This window comes from Camponotus floridanus, unplaced genomic scaffold (genome assembly GCF_003227725.1).
Source record: "Camponotus floridanus strain SB8 unplaced genomic scaffold, Cflo_v7.5 scaffold24, whole genome shotgun sequence".
NCBI lineage: Eukaryota > Metazoa > Arthropoda > Insecta > Hymenoptera > Formicidae > Camponotus > Camponotus floridanus.
Window position 1 is genome coordinate 2,030,550 of NW_020229370.1, and position 18,769 is coordinate 2,049,318.

General features: G+C 32.9%; 4 protein-coding genes across 7 annotated transcripts; 2 read left to right on the plus strand and 2 right to left on the minus strand.

The window, feature by feature from the left end:
* Window positions 1-707: 707 nt before the first annotated feature.
* Window positions 708-4,335, minus strand: LOC105256964 (pre-mRNA-processing factor 6). Its single transcript, XM_011267274.3, has 9 exons — window positions 4,220-4,335; window positions 4,051-4,110; window positions 3,836-3,962; window positions 3,220-3,770; window positions 2,368-3,148; window positions 2,060-2,275; window positions 1,633-1,974; window positions 1,207-1,550; window positions 708-1,102 (listed from the first exon to the last, which is right to left on the minus strand). Exons 1-9 carry the CDS (start codon window positions 4,306-4,308, stop codon window positions 823-825), a joined length of 2,790 nt encoding a protein of 929 aa, XP_011265576.1. The 5' UTR covers window positions 4,309-4,335; the 3' UTR covers window positions 708-822.
* A 945-nt stretch (window positions 4,336-5,280) lies between these two features.
* Window positions 5,281-10,667, minus strand: LOC105256963 (protein SON). 4 transcript variants are annotated; one of them, XM_011267270.3, is made up of 13 exons: window positions 10,236-10,667; window positions 9,818-10,156; window positions 9,327-9,660; window positions 8,989-9,261; window positions 8,568-8,719; window positions 8,332-8,477; window positions 8,137-8,245; window positions 7,880-8,043; window positions 7,687-7,797; window positions 7,412-7,525; window positions 5,900-6,128; window positions 5,623-5,738; window positions 5,281-5,538 (listed from the first exon to the last, which is right to left on the minus strand). In XM_011267270.3, the coding sequence occupies exons 1-13, from the start codon at window positions 10,537-10,539 to the stop codon at window positions 5,425-5,427; spliced, it is 2,505 nt and encodes an 834-aa protein (XP_011265572.1). In that variant the 5' UTR covers window positions 10,540-10,667; the 3' UTR covers window positions 5,281-5,424. The 4 variants fall into 4 exon arrangements, with proteins under 4 accessions (XP_011265572.1, XP_011265573.1, XP_011265575.1 ...); XM_011267271.3 differs by lacking the exon at window positions 7,412-7,525; XM_011267273.2 differs by lacking the exons at window positions 5,281-5,538; window positions 5,623-5,738 and adding an exon at window positions 6,429-6,492 and having other exon boundaries at window positions 5,943-6,128.
* Window positions 10,668-11,143: 476 nt separating this feature from the next.
* Window positions 11,144-14,217, plus strand: LOC105256962 (cell division cycle protein 20 homolog). The gene is made up of 8 exons (XM_011267269.3): window positions 11,144-11,349; window positions 11,439-11,585; window positions 11,714-11,850; window positions 11,920-12,008; window positions 12,106-12,391; window positions 12,465-12,762; window positions 13,067-13,377; window positions 13,542-14,217. Exons 2-8 carry the CDS (start codon window positions 11,473-11,475, stop codon window positions 13,868-13,870), a joined length of 1,563 nt encoding a protein of 520 aa, XP_011265571.1. The 5' UTR covers window positions 11,144-11,349; window positions 11,439-11,472; the 3' UTR covers window positions 13,871-14,217.
* Window positions 14,218-14,429: 212 nt separating this feature from the next.
* Window positions 14,430-18,750, plus strand: LOC105256961 (protein inturned). Its single transcript, XM_011267268.2, has 11 exons — window positions 14,430-14,946; window positions 15,042-15,351; window positions 15,428-15,700; window positions 15,876-15,947; window positions 16,030-16,286; window positions 16,358-16,447; window positions 16,533-16,875; window positions 16,978-17,315; window positions 17,458-17,786; window positions 17,947-18,113; window positions 18,247-18,750. The coding sequence occupies exons 1-11, from the start codon at window positions 14,792-14,794 to the stop codon at window positions 18,712-18,714; spliced, it is 2,802 nt and encodes a 933-aa protein (XP_011265570.1). The 5' UTR covers window positions 14,430-14,791; the 3' UTR covers window positions 18,715-18,750.
* Window positions 18,751-18,769: the final 19 nt, after the last annotated feature.

Genomic DNA, 18,769 nt, shown 5'->3' on the forward strand with positions numbered 1-18,769 from the left:
GTTTCTGCATTTTTCTCTCTTTTTTTTCCCCTATCTTCAGCCACTGATTATGCAATATTCAAGATCGGCTTTACCAGTCAACCTATAGGTAGAGTAATATCCAATAGAAATTAGTGACTAGATAACTAGTCACTAGATGTAGAGTCACTAGATAACTAGTGACACTTTTATTTTATTTCTAGAAAACCAACTCTCCTATTGGATGTCGATGTTTAGATTATCCGACCCGGGGTACTTTACTAGACATCATTGACCAATCACAGCCATTCTTCTGAAGAATGTAACCATACATTCATAGGTCGAATCGTCGAATCAAACCCGACCATTCGAAAACGCTATTATGTTGATGTCATGCGAGATAATGATTCAATATATCTCTATTCAATATATAAATATTTTTTTAATTAATTAATTATAGATGTAAATAGATATTAATTATATATATTATTATATTAAATAATTCTTCATCCAATATATATAGATCATATATGACTATACAATTTCTAATTTTTCTATGTACATATTCTCATGTGTCAGAAATATATATAATCATAAATAAAATAATAATTCTATGTGCATTGATAAAATGTTGCAATATTTAATCATGTTACAGAATATTAATAAATATATATTTTTTTATATATGGCATTAATCTATTATAAACATATTCTTTTAACATATAATATGAAAAAACAAATATACAAATATTAAAATTAATCGATTCTCTGAGCTTTATTTACAAACTTACCCATTACTAACATACATTAATGAATATTTTGTAATCGTTTTTAATTGATGTCAAAAGTAATTATTTATATTATTTTATATGGGAATGGGCAATTCTTTTGCAACCAATACTAGGATCTGATCTATACTCAGACACCAGTTTACTATATTTTTGGAAACCTTACACCAATTTTCACCATGATGAGGCTCCGCGACAATGCATCTCTTCTTTACATCTTCTTGCTGTTCTTCGGTGCCATTTAGTAATTCAAACTTGTAGAAATACGCCCACGCGTCTCCTAAATCCGGATCTATCTTTACCGTTCGATTAAACCAATCTCTGCATTTTGAAATCTTATGTTCACACCAAAATAATCTGTAACAGATTAATTACATTTGCATAATCTTTGCAATTCTTGTTTTTATTCTATATAATTGTTGATATAAATTTTTATATATTTCAAATAGACGTTAACTCACTTTGATACTGCTAGAAGAACGTGTGGATCGTGTTCGCATTTTTTAAGAGCATCTACACTCTTAGTTTTTCGTTGAGGTCGTGGTTCCATGAAAATTGCCTCCGCCCAAAGGAGACCCGAGGTAGGGCATTCTTGTAACGCCTTAGCCATTAGCGTATTTGCCATATCGCGCGCGCCGCCGCTTTTTAATTCATTCCGTACAGCTTCTAACCATAATTCTGCATTTTTAGGATTCTTGAGCCGAGCTTTCTCCAAAACTGAACGTGCCTTAGTCACTTGGTTCTTCCTGTGCTCCAATTGCGCCAGCAGACGCCATAAGGGTATCGAATTTGGACATTTCTTGATCTGTATGAATATAAAAGAAGATGATACTTTTCTTATGTATACATTTGTGTATCTTAAGTTAGTAAAAAAATCATTCACTCACCGCTTGATTATATGTCTCTATCGCTTTGTCTAAATAACCCTGCTGTTCCTCAATTTGGCCCTTCATTAGCCACAATTTAGGGAAGTCATCGAAAGCGTCGAGAGCTTCTTTCAGTAAACGTAATGCCGCATCCAAATTATTAAGAGCCCATTCCAGTTTAGCGCTTTTCATCATTACTCTCGGCGTCGGAGCGGATGCTCTAGCCTTGGCCAATAAACGTCGCGCTCTCTCGTATTCTGAATTTTCGGACTCGAGCTTCACTGCCGCCAGCCAAATTTCTTCGGAATTTGGATTAGCTTGGAACGCTAGAGACAAGATACCTCTGGCTGCTGGCACATCGCCCTGAAATGAAAAAAGAGGTTGAAGGAAAAAGATAAGTAAAGATTCTCTATTAGAATTAAAGTTTTACACGTAAATCTCTACTCACAGCCAACCACTTGGATTTAGCACCCATCAGCCAGAGCACTTCACTCTTGGGACAATGAGCGACTGCTCTTTGTAGCAAAGCTTCCAAAGATTCTCGTGTACCGTATGTCTTTTCGAAATAAGCCGCGCGTAACCAGATTGATTTCTTACTAGGAAATGTCGTTAATGCATATGCATAAACAGCTCTCGCGCATTCCAATGCTCCTTGTTGAGCGCACTGCAACAAAATATACATATTTATTTGGTATAGACATTAATTTTCATCTGTATTATTTTTATTAGATAGACAAACAATAGACTGTGCCTTACAGTTTCCGCATCTTCCATCCATGTATGCTTCCTATCCTCTTCTTCTACTCCAAAACTAATAATAGCTTTGACGATAACTTGACAACAATGCACTGCTCCCGCTTTCTCAGCTTCCATAGCTTCCTTAAACCAATGTTCCCTGTTGATCTCTACCCCATTGGCGCTCAACGAGGATATAGCGCGATCGATGATTTTCTCTACCATGTGCTTATTGCCGTTTGCCTCTTCCAATTTCGCGGCGGTGGTCCAAATCTGTCTATCTGTCGGGATATTTTCTCGGGCCTTGTTCAAGACTTTTCTCGCATTATCATAGGTCTCTAATCTTGCGAGAGCCAGCCATAAATCCACACTAGTTGGACAGCATTCAACCGCACGACTAAGCAAGATACGTGCGTCTTCGGGCTCCTCCAATTCGACGGCCGCTTTCCACAATCTCACTGAATTCGGGATATGTTCCAGAGCCTTTCGATACACTCTTCTTTTCGCTTTTACCTCCATCTCCAAATCCGCGGCCTTTATCCAGATTCTAACAGATGTCGGAATATGTCGCACCGATTGTGCTATCACTGCCTTTGCCGTATCTGGCGGCTGCAGTCTCGCAGCTTCCAACCATAGATCTTCAGAAGTGGGATTTACTTCGCAGCCTTTCATTATCAGATTTCTTGCTGCTTGAACCTTTCCCGTCACCTCTTCTAAACGCGCGGACGCGATCCACGCAGGGGGATGATTAGGATTGGTCTCTCTGACGGATTTTAACAGTAATCTGGCCTTTTTTATGTCGCTATCAAAATAAAAGAAAATTGTGATAAGAATATATAATTTTAAAATTAAATATGCAATAATCATACTTACTTTATGTCACCACCATAAGTAGGTATCATGCTCTGCAAATCTGTAAGATATCCTTTTGGATCAACTACAGTTTGGCCCTCTACTGAATCGGAAACTTGATTCAGCTTGACATTCATCAATGTATTTCTGGCCTGTCCAATCTTCCTGAGATCGAGATCTCCTGTAGGAGTTAACATACCTGGTGTCGCTACACCTGGCATCATGGAGGCCAAACCACTAGATGGATCAATACTAGTGGATGTTTCACCCCCTAAATTTCTTGCTAGGACTGAGTCTGGCAATGGGGTAAATTTTTCTGCTCTTGGATTACGCTGTTTGCGATTTCTAGCATCTCCCACTTCAGGGACGTTTCTCCATTCATCTTCAGATACATTAACCAATTCTCTCTTCAAGTCTGAGAATTGCTGCTGAATTTTCGGACGTTCTTGACGATAGCGTTCCAGTTCTTCCCTGAGCCGTTTTTCTCTGTATTCCTTACGTTTCTCATCCATACGTTTATCAATAGCTTCATAAATTGCATCTGCTTCTTCATCATCTTTATCATAAGGATCCTGATATTATTGAAATATTATTATTTCTAATATTTCATGAGAAAAAAAATAATAATTTTACTCACCTTACTAAATAGAGAACCTCCATATCCTGAAAATTCATCGTAATTTGAATCATTTAAGTCTTCTTCATCCTCTTCCTCCTCCTCCTTTTTCTTTGCACGTTTCGTGGGTGGAGCGTGTCTATCATCCCTACATTCAAAATACAAATGATAATGACTTGTAAAAAAATATCACATTAATCAAGTTATTCTTGCAAGGAGTGTATTTTTTTACTTACGAAACGTCATTAGCATCTCGAGCGGGACCGATATCAGATCGTGTTGTAAATCCTGTAGCTCTGTGAGGAAAAGGAGAGGTTAACTATATGTTGCATTCGGATTATTATAATTACACTCGGTAGTTGCATGGATATTTATAATTATATATTATGTATGGAAAAAATTTACCCTCGGCCAACACCAGCAACATATCCCAGAGGTGCTGGTACACCCAAAAAGTGCTTTTTACTCCGCGTATTTAACGAGACCGAGGCCATGTTGACGTATTGCGATGCTTGTTTATCTTTACGGCAAACGCGAGAAAACTCGCGCATGCGCAGATTCTAGCAGACGATGGCCGGTATTCATAGTGGGTGACACCCGATTGACCACGTCGCCAATTGGCCAATTCAAAATAGGACTCTCTGATTGGTTAATCGTTGCTGGTTACCCTAGGCACAGGTCGATATAATTGGCTGTGGTCAATCGCAACGTGGTCAAATGGGACGCTCCCTTCATAGTCCGGTCTTACATTTAAGATCATCTTAAGAACTCATTCCACCAATCAATAGCTGCATTGTAGCTATTTGATTGGTTGAATGAGTTCTTAAGATGATTTAAATATAAGACCGGCCTATGGGCCTGTTTTTTTTTAGCTGCACTAGTGCAATTAGTTAGAGTGAAAGAAAGTATGTTTATCTCTTTCAAACTTACTGCACTAGTGCAATAGTGCAACTAAAAAGAACAAACCCTATTACGCGCGCAATTCATACACACACACACACAAATTTCTTTTTGTTGCAATGTAGAATTGTGTAGAACGTTGCTAGATTTTTCAGAGAAAAGAATATGTTATATGGAATATAATATAGAAAATAATTCATACAATTAATTTTTTTAAAATTCTATTATTTACAACATGCAGCTTGATATTTTAAAATAAATCATGGTTGTTTATAATATATAGATAATATATAGATGTATATCGAACATAATAGTGACTTGTCTTATTAAAATCCTAAAACTTTAGATAGAATCATAAAAGTATATTACAATATGTATAATTGTTGAAATACTGATGCAATGAATATTTTAATAATTTATAATATGTCTTGTTTTGGCACTATATTTGTAATTTCATTAATGTAATTGGAAAGTTTAATTTTCATATTTTTATTGCACTAAAATGTAAACATTAAATATTAAACTAATAAATTTAATGATTGATTGTAAATAATAATAATTATTATTTAGTTTTTTGTGTGCGAAATTATTCTTAGAGTATCAATATAGAAAATTATATTCTTTGTAAGGCATTATATGTTACTTTCTTGATGAAAAATGAAGATATGCGTTTAATTTACAATTTCTTTGAATCATTATAATGCATGATATTAAGAAGGTAATAAACCTAAACTTTGTAGACATATTTGTGCTGCTTCCGCTTTTGCTTGTTTTTTGTTAGGGCTTGCAACACTCGGTTTATATTCGATGCCATTTACTTTTACCTATAATATATTAAATTAATATATTGATAAATTAAAATATATTCTTGTGAAATACGAGTAAAAACTTGTAATAACATTACACACTTTGAAGAGGAAATTTTTTCTGTGATCTGGTCCACATTCAAAACATAGCTCATAAACTGGTGCTCCAAGTTTTTTCTTGGAACAATATTCACCCAAAAGTGACACTGGATGTTTGCCTAGAATAAAATTGTTGCAAATGGTTATATTTAATTTAAATACGCATTTTTACCAAAAGTATACTTTATGTTACTTTCATAAAGAAATAAAAATATACATTCTGTTTCTCTAAAGTATGAATAATATATCATAAGTCATCAGATATGTTTTAAATTATTACCTTCCAATGTTTTAACAGCTGGCACTACAGGCTTTACAGTTTTGCCAATTTTCTGCCCGATATCTTGCTCGGAGACTAGCCCTCGCTTGTCCAGTTTAACTTCTAGTTGTAACGGTTCCAAGGCTCCTTCTTTGTTTTTGCCAAGACCCTCACCTGGTCGCCAACCCATCTTTTGCAGCAATGCCATACCCATTCCACCTGACACAGGCTGTGCTGATACTAATTGATCCTAAATAGTTTATTGAAGTAAAAGAACATATCTATTACATCCTTGCATGAATATATATACAATATCTAAATATAATTTTGTGAAAGTTATAGTCCACGTTCTTTGGGAATATATTCAATATAATTGCTATGAAGAACGTGCACATTAGATGTGGCATTTTAAATAAAGTCCCAAGATGAGAAGATGGATATATCCCATTACGTTTTTTTAGTGATTTAAAATTATCTGTATATAAATATATATAGAATGTTAGAAATATAATAATCTGTATTATTATACAACTTGCATAGGAATACTTACCAAGTGAATAATAATCTCTGCATCAGGCTGCCGAAGTTGTTTCGTTTCTGATGTAGCTATGTGCCTGTAACAAACCCTCAGGTGGATGCAGACTAATGCTAAATATCCCAGCTTTATGATTAAGAGGCAATATATCGGCTTCTGATGAAATCCTAGGAAGCTGATGATAATTAGCAGTAATCTCACAAGAGCTCATTATCCCAATACTTCAAAATCTATATCAAAAATTCATTGGTTGATGTAATATTATTATCAGTTTGGTCTAATTATTATTATCAATTACATATTTTCTAGTTTAATATGTAAAATATAAACTTTTTTGTCATATTATTCATTATAATACTTTTGTTTTTAAAATGAGATAAATTTATTACACATACAACAGGATTCTTATCTAAAATTAAATATAATCCTGCAGATTCTGCGATTTATATTGATATAATAATGCTCCTGTGTTCCATGCAGGCACAGAATCCACTTCTACATAAGAAATAGTCTGTGCCTACAACACAGTCTCCGTTAAAATCAACATTAACTCTTTATTGATCATAGCAGAAACTGTGCCTGAAAACTTGTTACAGGCAATATCAGTGTTAATGTATTACTAAACAATGTCAGGTCAAAATTCTGAACATACATAATAGTCAAATATTTTTAATTCATTCTTGATTTATATTATTATAATATATATTAGACCTGTTTCACATTGTTTAGAGAGAAAGAGGAAATCTAATGGATTTAAGATGCATTTACATATCATAGTACAACAAAATATTATGTTTCTAACAATAATTTCAATTAACAACTTTAAAATTATATATTTAATTAATGTTATGTCATATTTTACAAATATATAAAAGAAATTTTTGCAGAATATAATAAATTTGATTTGAAAATGCATCAGGAGATTTTGGCATTATTTTGGTATGATTAGAAGGAATAGGTTCTTTGTGAAATAAGATTAAACATAATAATAATTTTACCTTACGTGCCCAGGCTTGATAACCTGAAGATAGTTCAGCTGGTGTGAGTACTCTAACTCCTGTACTACCAGTAAACTGACCTGGTATCTGCTTACTTTCAGCCCAAGTTCTCATCTATTATATATAAGTTCTTATCTATTATATATATATATATATATTTATAATATTATAAATAGTTTGACACACATACATGTACATATATATGTATATATATATATATGAAAATTATGCTATTTTAAAACAATTTCTATATTATTTCTGTATGTTTCTTTTACCTCATTTTGTGCTCGATGCATTGCATTCAAAGCAACCACATCATTTGGATTTTCTGTTAATTTTCTCATAGCTGCTAGTCTTTCAGATACTATGGAACCAATATCCACAGTCTATAATCATTAAAATCGTTGTTTATAAAATTATTTCATTCAAAATTAATTGTGTTTCATGTAATATGATCTTCTAGTTTACCTTTGTTATTGAGGGAAAAACAGTTTGTGCAGGTTGCACAGGAGGAGGTTGTTCTGATACAGGAGGTGGTGGCATTATTGCTGGTGGCTCGTTTGTTGTAGAAGCCGGTACAAATACTTTTTTTGGTTCGGGTTTCTTTGGTGTAACAGGCACCCATTCATTTTCTAAAAACAATATATTAGATGAATATATCAAATAAATACATTAAAAATATATACTTAACAAAATTATAAACTATATTTTAAAAACGTCTTTACCACTCCTTCTATGATGTTGTCCACTAGAAACAGGAAATTGCAGTCGTAATTGATTCGAAGTCTCGGCTGTTTTTTCTTGGAACGTTTTTGTTGGCAATTGTTTTGCATCCTGAATAGAAAAATAAAATCTTTGTAAATACATATTTGTGAAATGAGATAATCAATGAAAAAAGGTATGTATGAATTTATACTAACTCTAATATTCATTATAATAGAACTAGGCCTTTCTTTTAGAAGAAAAGGATGATGAAAACCCTTTTCAGATTCACTTTCTTCACCTTCAGAAGATATACTGGATAATTCACCTAATGCTTCAGATTTTGACAATGATTTACAAAAATCTATAAAATATATAATTCAATTACAGTTAACATAATAGTTAAAATAATTGCTATAATAATAAGATTTTAAATTAAATGGAAAAAAATTACCTGTAAGTTCATCTACGGTTTTTCCACCAGATTGTATAGCAGCAATAGCTTTATCCTGCTGAGCTAGTGGGAGAGTTCCTTGCTTAATCATATTTATAGCATTTCTTCTGGCAATTTCTAATAACTTCTTTTTATCAATCTCTATCCGTTCCCTAATAAAAATTTAATAATTAATCATATAAATTCGAGATTGTAATACAAATAATATATAGAATGTTCGGAATGTTCAACCGATAAATTTTCAGAGATTGTCGAGGATATCATAAAAATCAGAAGTTTTTGCAAATGAACATAGATTCTGACTCTAGGTTTATTTGCAAAAAATAATTCTTATGGCTCGACAATCTCTGAAAATTTGTCGGTTGAATTTCTGAATACCCTGTATACTATTTATTCTCAGGTAATTTAATGCAACTCTAACTTTCTTTCTCTGCTTCTACTTCGGCCTCGCACATGCTTATCTTTATTTCTGTTTTCACTGCGACTTCTATGTCTGTATCTTTCTCTACTCCTACCCGAATCTCGTTTTTCATAATTTTTATCACTGTCACGCCTTTCTCTGCTTCTGCCTCTCTGTTTTTCTCTTCCACCACTCCTACTGCGACGCGAATCGTGTCGCATTCGTGATCTCGATCTTTTTCTATCTTGAGAATGACAACTCCTATTTCTTTTACTATCCCTTTCTTTTATGTCTCTGTAATTGAGATTTTTTTGTGAGATTATTGTTCATACAAATCTTACTTTTTAATTATTTCTAACCTTTTCTTCTCCTTTTTTTTCAAAACCAATCTAAGATCAGTTTTTGAAGAGACTGATTTTCTTGATGGGCTAAACATTTTGTCCCTCATCTTTTCTCTACTTGGGCTAAATGATGGTGATCTGTCTTGAGGTGGAGTAGGACTTAGAGTAAGTGTCCCATTGTCATTGCTACTACTATCAGATAGCTCGCCATCTTCCATTATATACTCGCCATCTTCCATTAGTCCTTTTGCTTTTTGCTTATTTTCTATTGCTTTAACCATTTCATTATAAACAGTACTGTTCTTGAGATCCTTTATTAATATTTTTCCTTGAGAAGACTGCTTTGGCTTTTCTATTTATGAAAAAATACATTATTTATATTATATGCTCTTGTTTTTCTTTATACATTCTTATTTTACCAATAATACTGAATACACATTAAAAATCAATTTTTATAGATATTATGAATAGTAGAGACTATAAAGATTAGCAAATTAACATATACAAACCAAGAACTTTAGGTATTATTGGGTCATCAGATTCATCATCCGTTTTCTTTGATATAGGTGGTAATAAAGGACTAGCAGAACCATCCATAATTTTATCAATGATATTTGAATCTTTGTTTATAGATAGCTGATCCTCAAATTTTGTCATATCATTCATACTCTCTTGTTTTGACATAATGTCAAATAACTTTGATTCATCGTTTTTCAGAATTCCAAAATTGTCATCATCATCAAATTTTGCCAATTTGACTTTGGTCTGACCTGAGTCTGACGACTTACTCGAAACAGATTCGCGTCTTCGTTTGGATTTCTTCTTATGTTTCTTCTTTTTCTTGGTGCCTGATGTGAACAGAGATACACAATTACAGTGATATGTAATACTGAATACATACATTATTATTATTACATATATTATTACCTTCTACATCGCTGTTGCTATCCGAGGAGTTGTGTCTCGATCTTTTCTTGTGCTTCTTCTCCTTGTGCTTGTGCTTTTTCTTTTTCTTTTTCGCTAAAAGTTTATCCAACTTGGATTTGATGTCATTTGGGATTTGCTGATTTTCAGGCGAGGCGACGCCGTCATCTGGAGCATCAAAAGTGCTGAAGAGCTCCGTCAGAATCTCGTTGGACGATTTCTCGGGTAATCCAGGCTCCGATTTGATCTTGACGCCGTCGACGCCGACAGTTGTTATAAGGTTGGCGATGTCGAATAAATCTGTCATTTTGAGCAATTCTACAAAACTTTATCGTAGGAACGTGGGAGCTAATTTCATCGTTTCCTGCATCAAACCACACAAATAATTGATTAACGAAATCAATTTTAACCTAGCCTCACTGTGCATACGCTATATCAGAGAGAAGACTGAGAGATGTCATGGCCTGCTTTTAGGTGATCCCTGAAAGCGATACTCCCTCTATGGACATGGAAAACGTGGACATGAACTACAATGCCAATGTCACCTTAAGGGCCTATCCAGACAAACTTGCATAGGTGCATATGCATAACATAAGACCATATGGACCAATGAGCATCGAGTATTGTTATGTAAGTCAATATGGCGACTTAATACTCGATGCTCATTGGTCCATATGGTCTTATGTTATGCATATGCACCTATGCAAGTTTGTCAGGCCTTTAAGCTTAAGATATTAACCAATCACAGTCAAGTATGAAGAGAACTCGGCTGTGATTGGTTAATTTCTTAAAGCTTAAAGGTGCAATTTCATTGACGCTACTTTTTAGTGTCAATGAAATTGCACCTTAAGGCTTAAATTATCTATTGTAGACTCGACCTTAGGTATTTAAATTCGCGCGGAGGTATTCAGTGACATCTGTGAAGAGGAAAAAACGGCAGCGTTTAAAAGCTAACGATCTTTTTAAAAATTCTTCTTTCTCCCTTTCCCTTTCTCTAAGCCATTTAAATCACAATTGAAGCTTCGTACGTTTTCCTCGGAATCGCTGAATATTTGAAGCTTTGACCCTAAGCGACACATACGTTGGAAATTTGCTGGAAAAGCACGTGCATGAAAAGGTACGGCAATTTTATTCAATATATTTTTTCATATATTGACCACGGCATCTTCTGCGACTTTCGCTTTATTTTGATGCAACTTTTTTCAGCAATATAACACTCGAGATTGCTCGCATATAAATCATGTCGCATCTGAGATTTATGAAAGAACTCAACAATTTGACTCGAATGGACGAAACCATCAAGGGTCCCACCCCGCGATGGCAGAAAAAATGCATGGAGACGTCGAATTTAAGGTAAATGTGGATTTGTTGGTGGTATGGTTTACGTTGATAGAATATCGAAATTTTTTTCGGAGATGTAAAATTATTTACTCTGTTCATTAATAAATATTATTTTAATATATATATGTCATATATTTCAGTATCAATCTTAGTTTGAATTCATCAAAGAAAATTACAAGCAATTCTTTCACGAGTAGTGCAACAGGAAAAACTCCGACGAAGAGAAGTGATTGCAAAACCAAGAAAACTCCCTCTAAAAGCACAAGGAAATCTCCAAGTAAGATAGTATCTCTATGCAACAAATATAATAAACAGAATAAGATTTTTAAATCACTTAATAAAACAGGTCGTGTTACGCCAGCTAAAACACCTAATGGTGGTGATAGATTTATTCCTTCAAGAGCTACAACTAATTTTGAATTGAGCCATTATAAGGTATAAAAAAGTATTGAATGATTGAATTTGAACATTTCTGAATACATTGTAATACATTTGTTCTGAATTTATGATTTCTTCTCTTTTTATATTCCAGATTCTTCAGCAACAGAATGAACAGAATGGAGATAAGGCAAACATAAGTCCTACAAAACGAGAGATGCAGCGTCTCATGGGAGAAAATCTTCATGGAGGTGATATAAATAATATAAGAGTTTTATCTTATCAGGTTAAAGCACCAGCACCACCAGAGGGATATCAAAATCCTCTCAAAGTTTTGTATAGTCAAACTAAAACACCAGCTAGTGCTAGAGCTTCCACAAGATATATCCCGCAAGCTGCCGATAGGATATTAGATGCTCCAGAAATCATTGATGATTATTGTAAGTAGTTTGGTGCAGAATTTCTTATCTAATACAAAAGAGAATTAAAGAATAAAGATTTGATGTCTTATAGATTTAAATTTAGTGGACTGGTCAACCTCTAATATTTTGGCTGTTGGGTTGGGTGCTGATGTATATTTGTGGAATGCTGGGACTGGAACCATAGAACAATTATTCGAATTGGATGCAAATGATTATGTATGTTCCGTTGCGTGGATTCAAGAAGGTCCGTGCCTTGCAGTAGGCACCACAGAAGGAAATACAGAACTATGGGACTGTAGTCAGATGAGGAGAATGCGCGTTATGAACGGACACACATCCAGAGTCGGTTCTCTCGCCTGGAACTCTCACATATTGACAAGTGGATCCAGGTAATACAGATGAAATACATGAAATAAGTATACATGACTGTCGTTTTGAAGATTACATTCCAAATAATTGATCGATTTCCGAAAATAAATCAATTTTTGTAAAAATCAACAGTGATTCTGTAGAATCATTAATTATATTGATAGATATGATGAATATTTTCAAGATTAAGTATTCAAAATCTCTTAGAAAATATCATTAAAGCATATCATTAAAGTAGTGGAAGTGAATTATAATCGAAATTAAAATTGTAACTGTGAAGTTAGATCTTATTTTAATAATTAAAATTCTCTTATTATTTTAAAGATTAGGTAAAATAGTGCATCACGATGTTAGACAACGGGATCACTTGATCTCGACTATAAACGCACACGCTCAGGAAGTATGTGGCTTAAAATGGTCACTCGATGGACAGTATTTGGCTAGCGGTGGCAACGACAACATGTTGCACATTTGGCAGTCGATTACCGGGCGAAATTCTTCTCAACCTATTTATTCTTTTAACCAGCATCAAGCTGCTGTAAAAGCGCTTGCTTGGTGCCCCTGGCAAAATAACGTTCTCGCAAGTGGTGGCGGTACCGCTGACCGGACTATTAGATTTTGGAATGTCAGCACAGGCAAGCACATTTGAAAGCACATTTTGTAAATTATAGTATATGTAAAATATAGTAAATCCAACAGAGATATATTAATGAGTAAAAGAAAAATAATGAATATATAAAACAAGATAATAAATAGAATAACATGAGAAAGTTATAAGTTGATTTTTTATTTATTGCAGGTGCTTGTTTAAATGCAATAGACACAAAATCTCAAGTCTGTGCTCTATTGTGGTCTGGAAATTATAAAGAGATTATCTCAGGACATGGATATGCACAAAATCAAGTAACAATTTGGAAATATCCTTCGATGACAAAAGTCACGGATCTTATAGGGCACACGAGTCGCGTTTTGCACTTGGCCATGTCTCCGGATGGAACTACGGTGCTTAGCGCCGGTGCCGATGAAACCCTGAGATTATGGAAATGCTTTCAAATGGATCCACATAAAAAGAAAGAATCTAGTGACATAAAATCGGTTGCGTCTAGACTGAAGCAATCGATTCGATAAAATTAACGTATTGCAAAGCACGCGATTATTTTTCAGTATTTATTTTCAATAATTAATTGTATATGTATGATTGGGGTATGTAACGTAAAGAGAAATATTGACGTCGAACACATTGTTGGATATAAAAACTTTGACGCATATCTATTTTGTATAAAAATATATAGATTAATGTTAACATTTGATATCAGAAAGTTCCAGCTTACATTCGGCTACATGTACAATTAATGAAATTAGACATAAATGAATATTCTTAAATAAAATATAAAGAAACTCTTATTAACATTGAATTATTGAATCTGCAAATTGTATAACGCGGACATTATGTTTTTTACGCAGAATATAATATCTGGCATGATAATTATAGATATAGAAATAAATAAATTCTTTTTATATATATTAAATAAAAATTCATTTTTTTATGTTATCTTCTAATTAATAAATTCTTCTAATTCTTCTAATAATAAATTTTTTATTTATCATTATCTTATCATTAATCTTGAAAAATTATTAATAGAATTCCTTATAAATTTATTTAAGTTTTATATATACTATATTTGTATCCATATATTGTATGAATCTCCTTTATATATTGAAATGAAAGGTGTTTGTAGAATCCCCACTCTTTTTCTCTTTCTCTCTCTTTCTTTTACCTATGTGAGCCATGTTCAGGCTTTTATGCTACAGGTGCATTCAGGTAGTTAAAGTCAAGCTTTGAGCCTACCTTGCTACAGTTACAATGAATAAGTTACAATGAATACACATGAAGTTAATAATAATTATTACATGTATTAATAGTAATAATCATATGTATTATAATGTTGGAGATACAAAGAAGTATGATATTGTATAATATTTTTTAATACTCCAACAGAGTTCCAAAATTGTAAAATTTGCATTTGTTACAATAATTTTTAATAAATCATGAGCGAAATAGAAAACAAGAGCGTTCCATTAAAATCAAAATGTAAACATTCTAATCAATCGTACTCTACGGATGCTTGCAACGAAGATGATCACGATTGGTGGGCAAGTGATAGCGGTTCCAGCACCGGATCGTATTATTCGGATACCGACAGGTAAACCAAAATTTTAACTTAACAAGTTTAGATTAAGGTATATTTGTCAAAGATTCGATAAGATATACTCTTCCTAATTTGGGATATAATTGCAGTTCTGCGGTTGAATGGGAATCAGAAATTGGACCCAATGGAGAAGTATTTTACATAGAATCCATAGAGGAGAGTTTGTTCGAGTCTGATCATGCAACTTTGGATGATAAGAATGACAGTCCTCAACCTGAGTTGACACGTCGTCGTAGTACGAGAGCTGGTAAACTATTTCGTCTGATTAGACGTAAGGAGAGTAAGAGATGGAGCACAAGAAATAAGAGGATTAACAATAGCACTGCGTCAACTAACACAGTAGAACAAGAAAAAGGAGATGGCAGTGGAAGCAAGGAAGTCACATTTCGAGATTTCCAGGTAATGAGAATACTGGATGGTAATAAGAAAAATATATTGCAAAAACATAAAAACAAATGGTTTTTAAACATATAAGGCAGGAGAAATTCGCAAAGTTACATTGTGGATTGATCCTGAAAGAAGACATAAGTTGGGAAGAAGAGCAACCTTATGCGAAGCTTACTTTGGTATCATACCAAAGGCATTTTCGGATAAAGTGAGAGTTATGGTAGCAGGATTTATACCTGATGGTGAAGCTATGAAGAATAAAAATATTAAAATTGGGGATTGGTTACGCAGAATTAATTCAAACGATATTACTTTTCAAAATCTAGATCAGATATTATCTGAAATCATCACACCATCAAATGTAAGATTAATAAATAAAAGACAATAAAAACCTAATAAATTTGTTAAAAATCCAATTATTTAAATACATATTTAAATACATATTATCTTTAAATACATATTATTAAGTTGTAAATTTGTGTATTTTTTTCATCTCTTAAATTTTTTAAAAATTCTAAAATTTTTTATTTTTCCAGGTAATATTAGAACTGCAAAGAGTAGCTGGTGTTGATGTTGCTGGGAAACTATCAAGAATAAATGAGCCAAAGGTAATTAGTCTTTACATAAATGCAGCAGTTATAAGGAGATATTTATGATAAACAAATTTATCAATTACATCATATCTTTTAGCAATCGATATTAGCCCAATATCTAGTAAATAGAGAAAATAATAATTCCTTGATGGAATCGTTGTTGGATTATCCATTGGGCGTAATATATTTAAAAACTACAGATCTCTCGGAAGTTGGACAAGAATTGCAAGGTGTATTGTACACATTTCCACGATCCGAAATTAAAAATGTAAATTCTTCTTTATGTACTGCAAGGGGAGCTTTTATAACTCTTAATCATTTATTACCCAGTATAGTGAATCTACAACCTGTCAGGTACACACATTTGCATATAATATAATATATATATTATAAATTAAAAAATGATAATAGCTTATATTTTCTAGCACGACTATCCGCATCGGTGAAAAAGAAACACATGTTGTATACACATCTCGCGATGATGAATTGCTTTTAATAACTTTGCCCGATGAATGGTAAGTTTTGATTGAGAACATAATATATCGTATAAAAAAATGTGATACATGAAGAATCTATAATGTAAATCTTACTACCTTTTAGTTGTACTTCTCAAGAAGCTGTCAAAATTATGGAGGATATTGTCAGAACATTAGAATTTACTTATCAATCATTGACAAAGTGTTTTACTCCTATGGAAAATCACTCCTCCTTGGATCATTTCTTCATTCTATTTATACACAGATTAATAAATATCAAAGATTCTTTCAAAGATACCGACGCAAAAAAAAATTTATTAAAATCGGAAAACAGTACAGAAAATATTGAAAATTTTAAATTCAGAAGCGCCTTCTCGGTTGCAAGTTTTATACAGCTACCGAGAGATGCGCAGATTCAAATAGATGCAGCATTAAGTGAAATGGAAGCTATGGATTATAGAGATTGGGTATATTTAAAATTGAATAATTTAAATAATTTAGAAGATATACATATGTTAAAAATTATTTATATTATATTGGAAGTTTAATAAACACGTATATTTTCGTAGAACGAAGATCCTATGGATTGTCAGAGATTATATACTATATTAGGGAGTTGCATTTATCATAAATGCTATCTTTTGGGATCTCATTTATCTCATGAAGACATGATCGATGTGCATTCATTTCTGAGACACAATGGTTTATTGAATCTAGTGAATCAGGAACAAGTGAAATGTCTCGTTTTATGGAAGCAGATTTATCCTTCGTCTTGCAATCGTGGGATCATTGATGGTGGCAGTAGCGATCAATTTTTAATACCTAATGGAAAATGGTTTTTATTGGTTGTCGGATACGGACATGATTTATTAGCAGTCCTGTTGGAATCCGGAGGATGTACTGCAAGGTAAATATATATATATATATATATATATATATATATATATATATATGTGTATATATATATATATATATATATATATATATATATGTGTATATATAATGTATATGATATTACTATTACTTAAGTCTTTATTATTCTCATCCAGGTACAATGACGCAATAGGCCCGGATGTATTTTATGTAGAAGAAGCTCAAGAAACGCTAAAGCATATACAAAAAATAGGAGTCACAATCTTGGCCTCAAAATGGATTACATCTAATGCCAGACCGGAAGTAATACCATATGAGGAACACACGATGACAAAAGCGTCGTCTAGTATAACGGAGAATCTACTTGGTTTGATAAAATCATCCGACACGCAAATTATACCGCCTAAGCAAAATGTCAATCTTACTATTAATAAAAAACCACAAGAACTGCCTTCTATTTTGAAAAAACGTAGTCCTGAAGAAAGTCCTATGATCTCAGGTTCTGGTAAGTTACAATACACGTAGAAGCATAATATAAAATTAATTCAAAAATTTACTTTCTCTCCTTTATTTTACTTATTTTCTCTCCTTTTGTAAATTTTTACATTATGTATATAAAATAGTATATATGTTATAATGGAATTATTTTATGTTTCTATATTTAGTGTATTCTTTACACACTTCTGAGGATTCACTCAGTCAAGGAACAGGTGGAGTTAGTGAAATGAGTGACGAGGCAATGCCTATACTTGGAAGACGAGCAACTAGAGAAAAGATCAATTCGGCCTCGAGATATTCCGATGATAGCGATTCGGATATTGACATATATAAGGTAATTATCTTTCCAGTTAAAATAGTAATAACAGCTGATAACTTTCAAGTAATTTAAACAAAATTGCATTAAGAACAATAAATTTGTCATATATATTATACAAAAGCAGATATATCTGTTGATGTTGTTACAGAATGATAGTCACGTACTCACAATGGATATATCCAACATACGAGAGAATTTATTAAATCAAGTAGAATATTTGATACCGAAAAAGTTAACTGCTGGTGATAAGAATTATCTATATCACTATGTTCACTTAGACACAGTAGAAGGGATTCTATTATCATCGATACCAATTCAAAGTATATCAAAAGACAATAGGATTCTTGTCAACTTCAATAAATGTGTACAAGTTATTCACAGATTGTTACATAATACAGTGAGATTTAAAATGTTGAATCAAGATATAGAAAAAACTGCTATCAACAGAAGTTTAATTGCCGTAAAAGAGCATGGTGTACTATTTGAATGGGAAAATGCAACATTTTGGGTAATTGGACGCCTCTATATGAGTCCCCATCCAAAGGAATTGTATGTGTGCCATCAAGACTCTGCGCCGCAAAATTTGATCGAAATAGCTTTCCAATTACATTCATAATATTTATATTTTATACATTACATATTGGTATTTAATAATCTGTAACAGATAAATT

Coding starts and splice junctions, on each gene's coding strand:
- LOC105256964 (XM_011267274.3), bottom strand. CDS start 4,308: ATGGCCTCGGTCTCGTTAAATACGCGGAGTAAAAAGCACTTTTTGGGT. Junction 2,276..2,367: donor GGATGGAAGATGCGGAAACT/GTAAGGCACAGT, acceptor ATTTTGTTGCAG/TGCGCTCAACAAGGAGCATT. Junction 1,975..2,059: donor CTAAATCCAAGTGGTTGGCT/GTGAGTAGAGAT, acceptor TTTTCATTTCAG/GGCGATGTGCCAGCAGCCAG.
- LOC105256961 (XM_011267268.2), top strand. CDS start 14,792: ATGAGCGAAATAGAAAACAAGAGCGTTCCATTAAAATCAAAATGTAAA. Junction 15,701..15,875: donor AAATCATCACACCATCAAAT/GTAAGATTAATA, acceptor TTATTTTTCCAG/GTAATATTAGAACTGCAAAG. Junction 17,787..17,946: donor TCCTATGATCTCAGGTTCTG/GTAAGTTACAAT, acceptor TTCTATATTTAG/TGTATTCTTTACACACTTCT.
- LOC105256963 (XM_011267270.3), bottom strand. CDS start 10,539: ATGACAGATTTATTCGACATCGCCAACCTTATAACAACTGTCGGCGTC. Junction 9,661..9,817: donor AATAATACCTAAAGTTCTTG/GTTTGTATATGT, acceptor TTTCATAAATAG/AAAAGCCAAAGCAGTCTTCT. Junction 8,246..8,331: donor CTATTATAATGAATATTAGA/GTTAGTATAAAT, acceptor TTTTCTATTCAG/GATGCAAAACAATTGCCAAC.
- LOC105256962 (XM_011267269.3), top strand. CDS start 11,473: ATGTCGCATCTGAGATTTATGAAAGAACTCAACAATTTGACTCGAATG. Junction 12,392..12,464: donor AGAAATCATTGATGATTATT/GTAAGTAGTTTG, acceptor GATGTCTTATAG/ATTTAAATTTAGTGGACTGG. Junction 12,763..13,066: donor ATATTGACAAGTGGATCCAG/GTAATACAGATG, acceptor ATTATTTTAAAG/ATTAGGTAAAATAGTGCATC.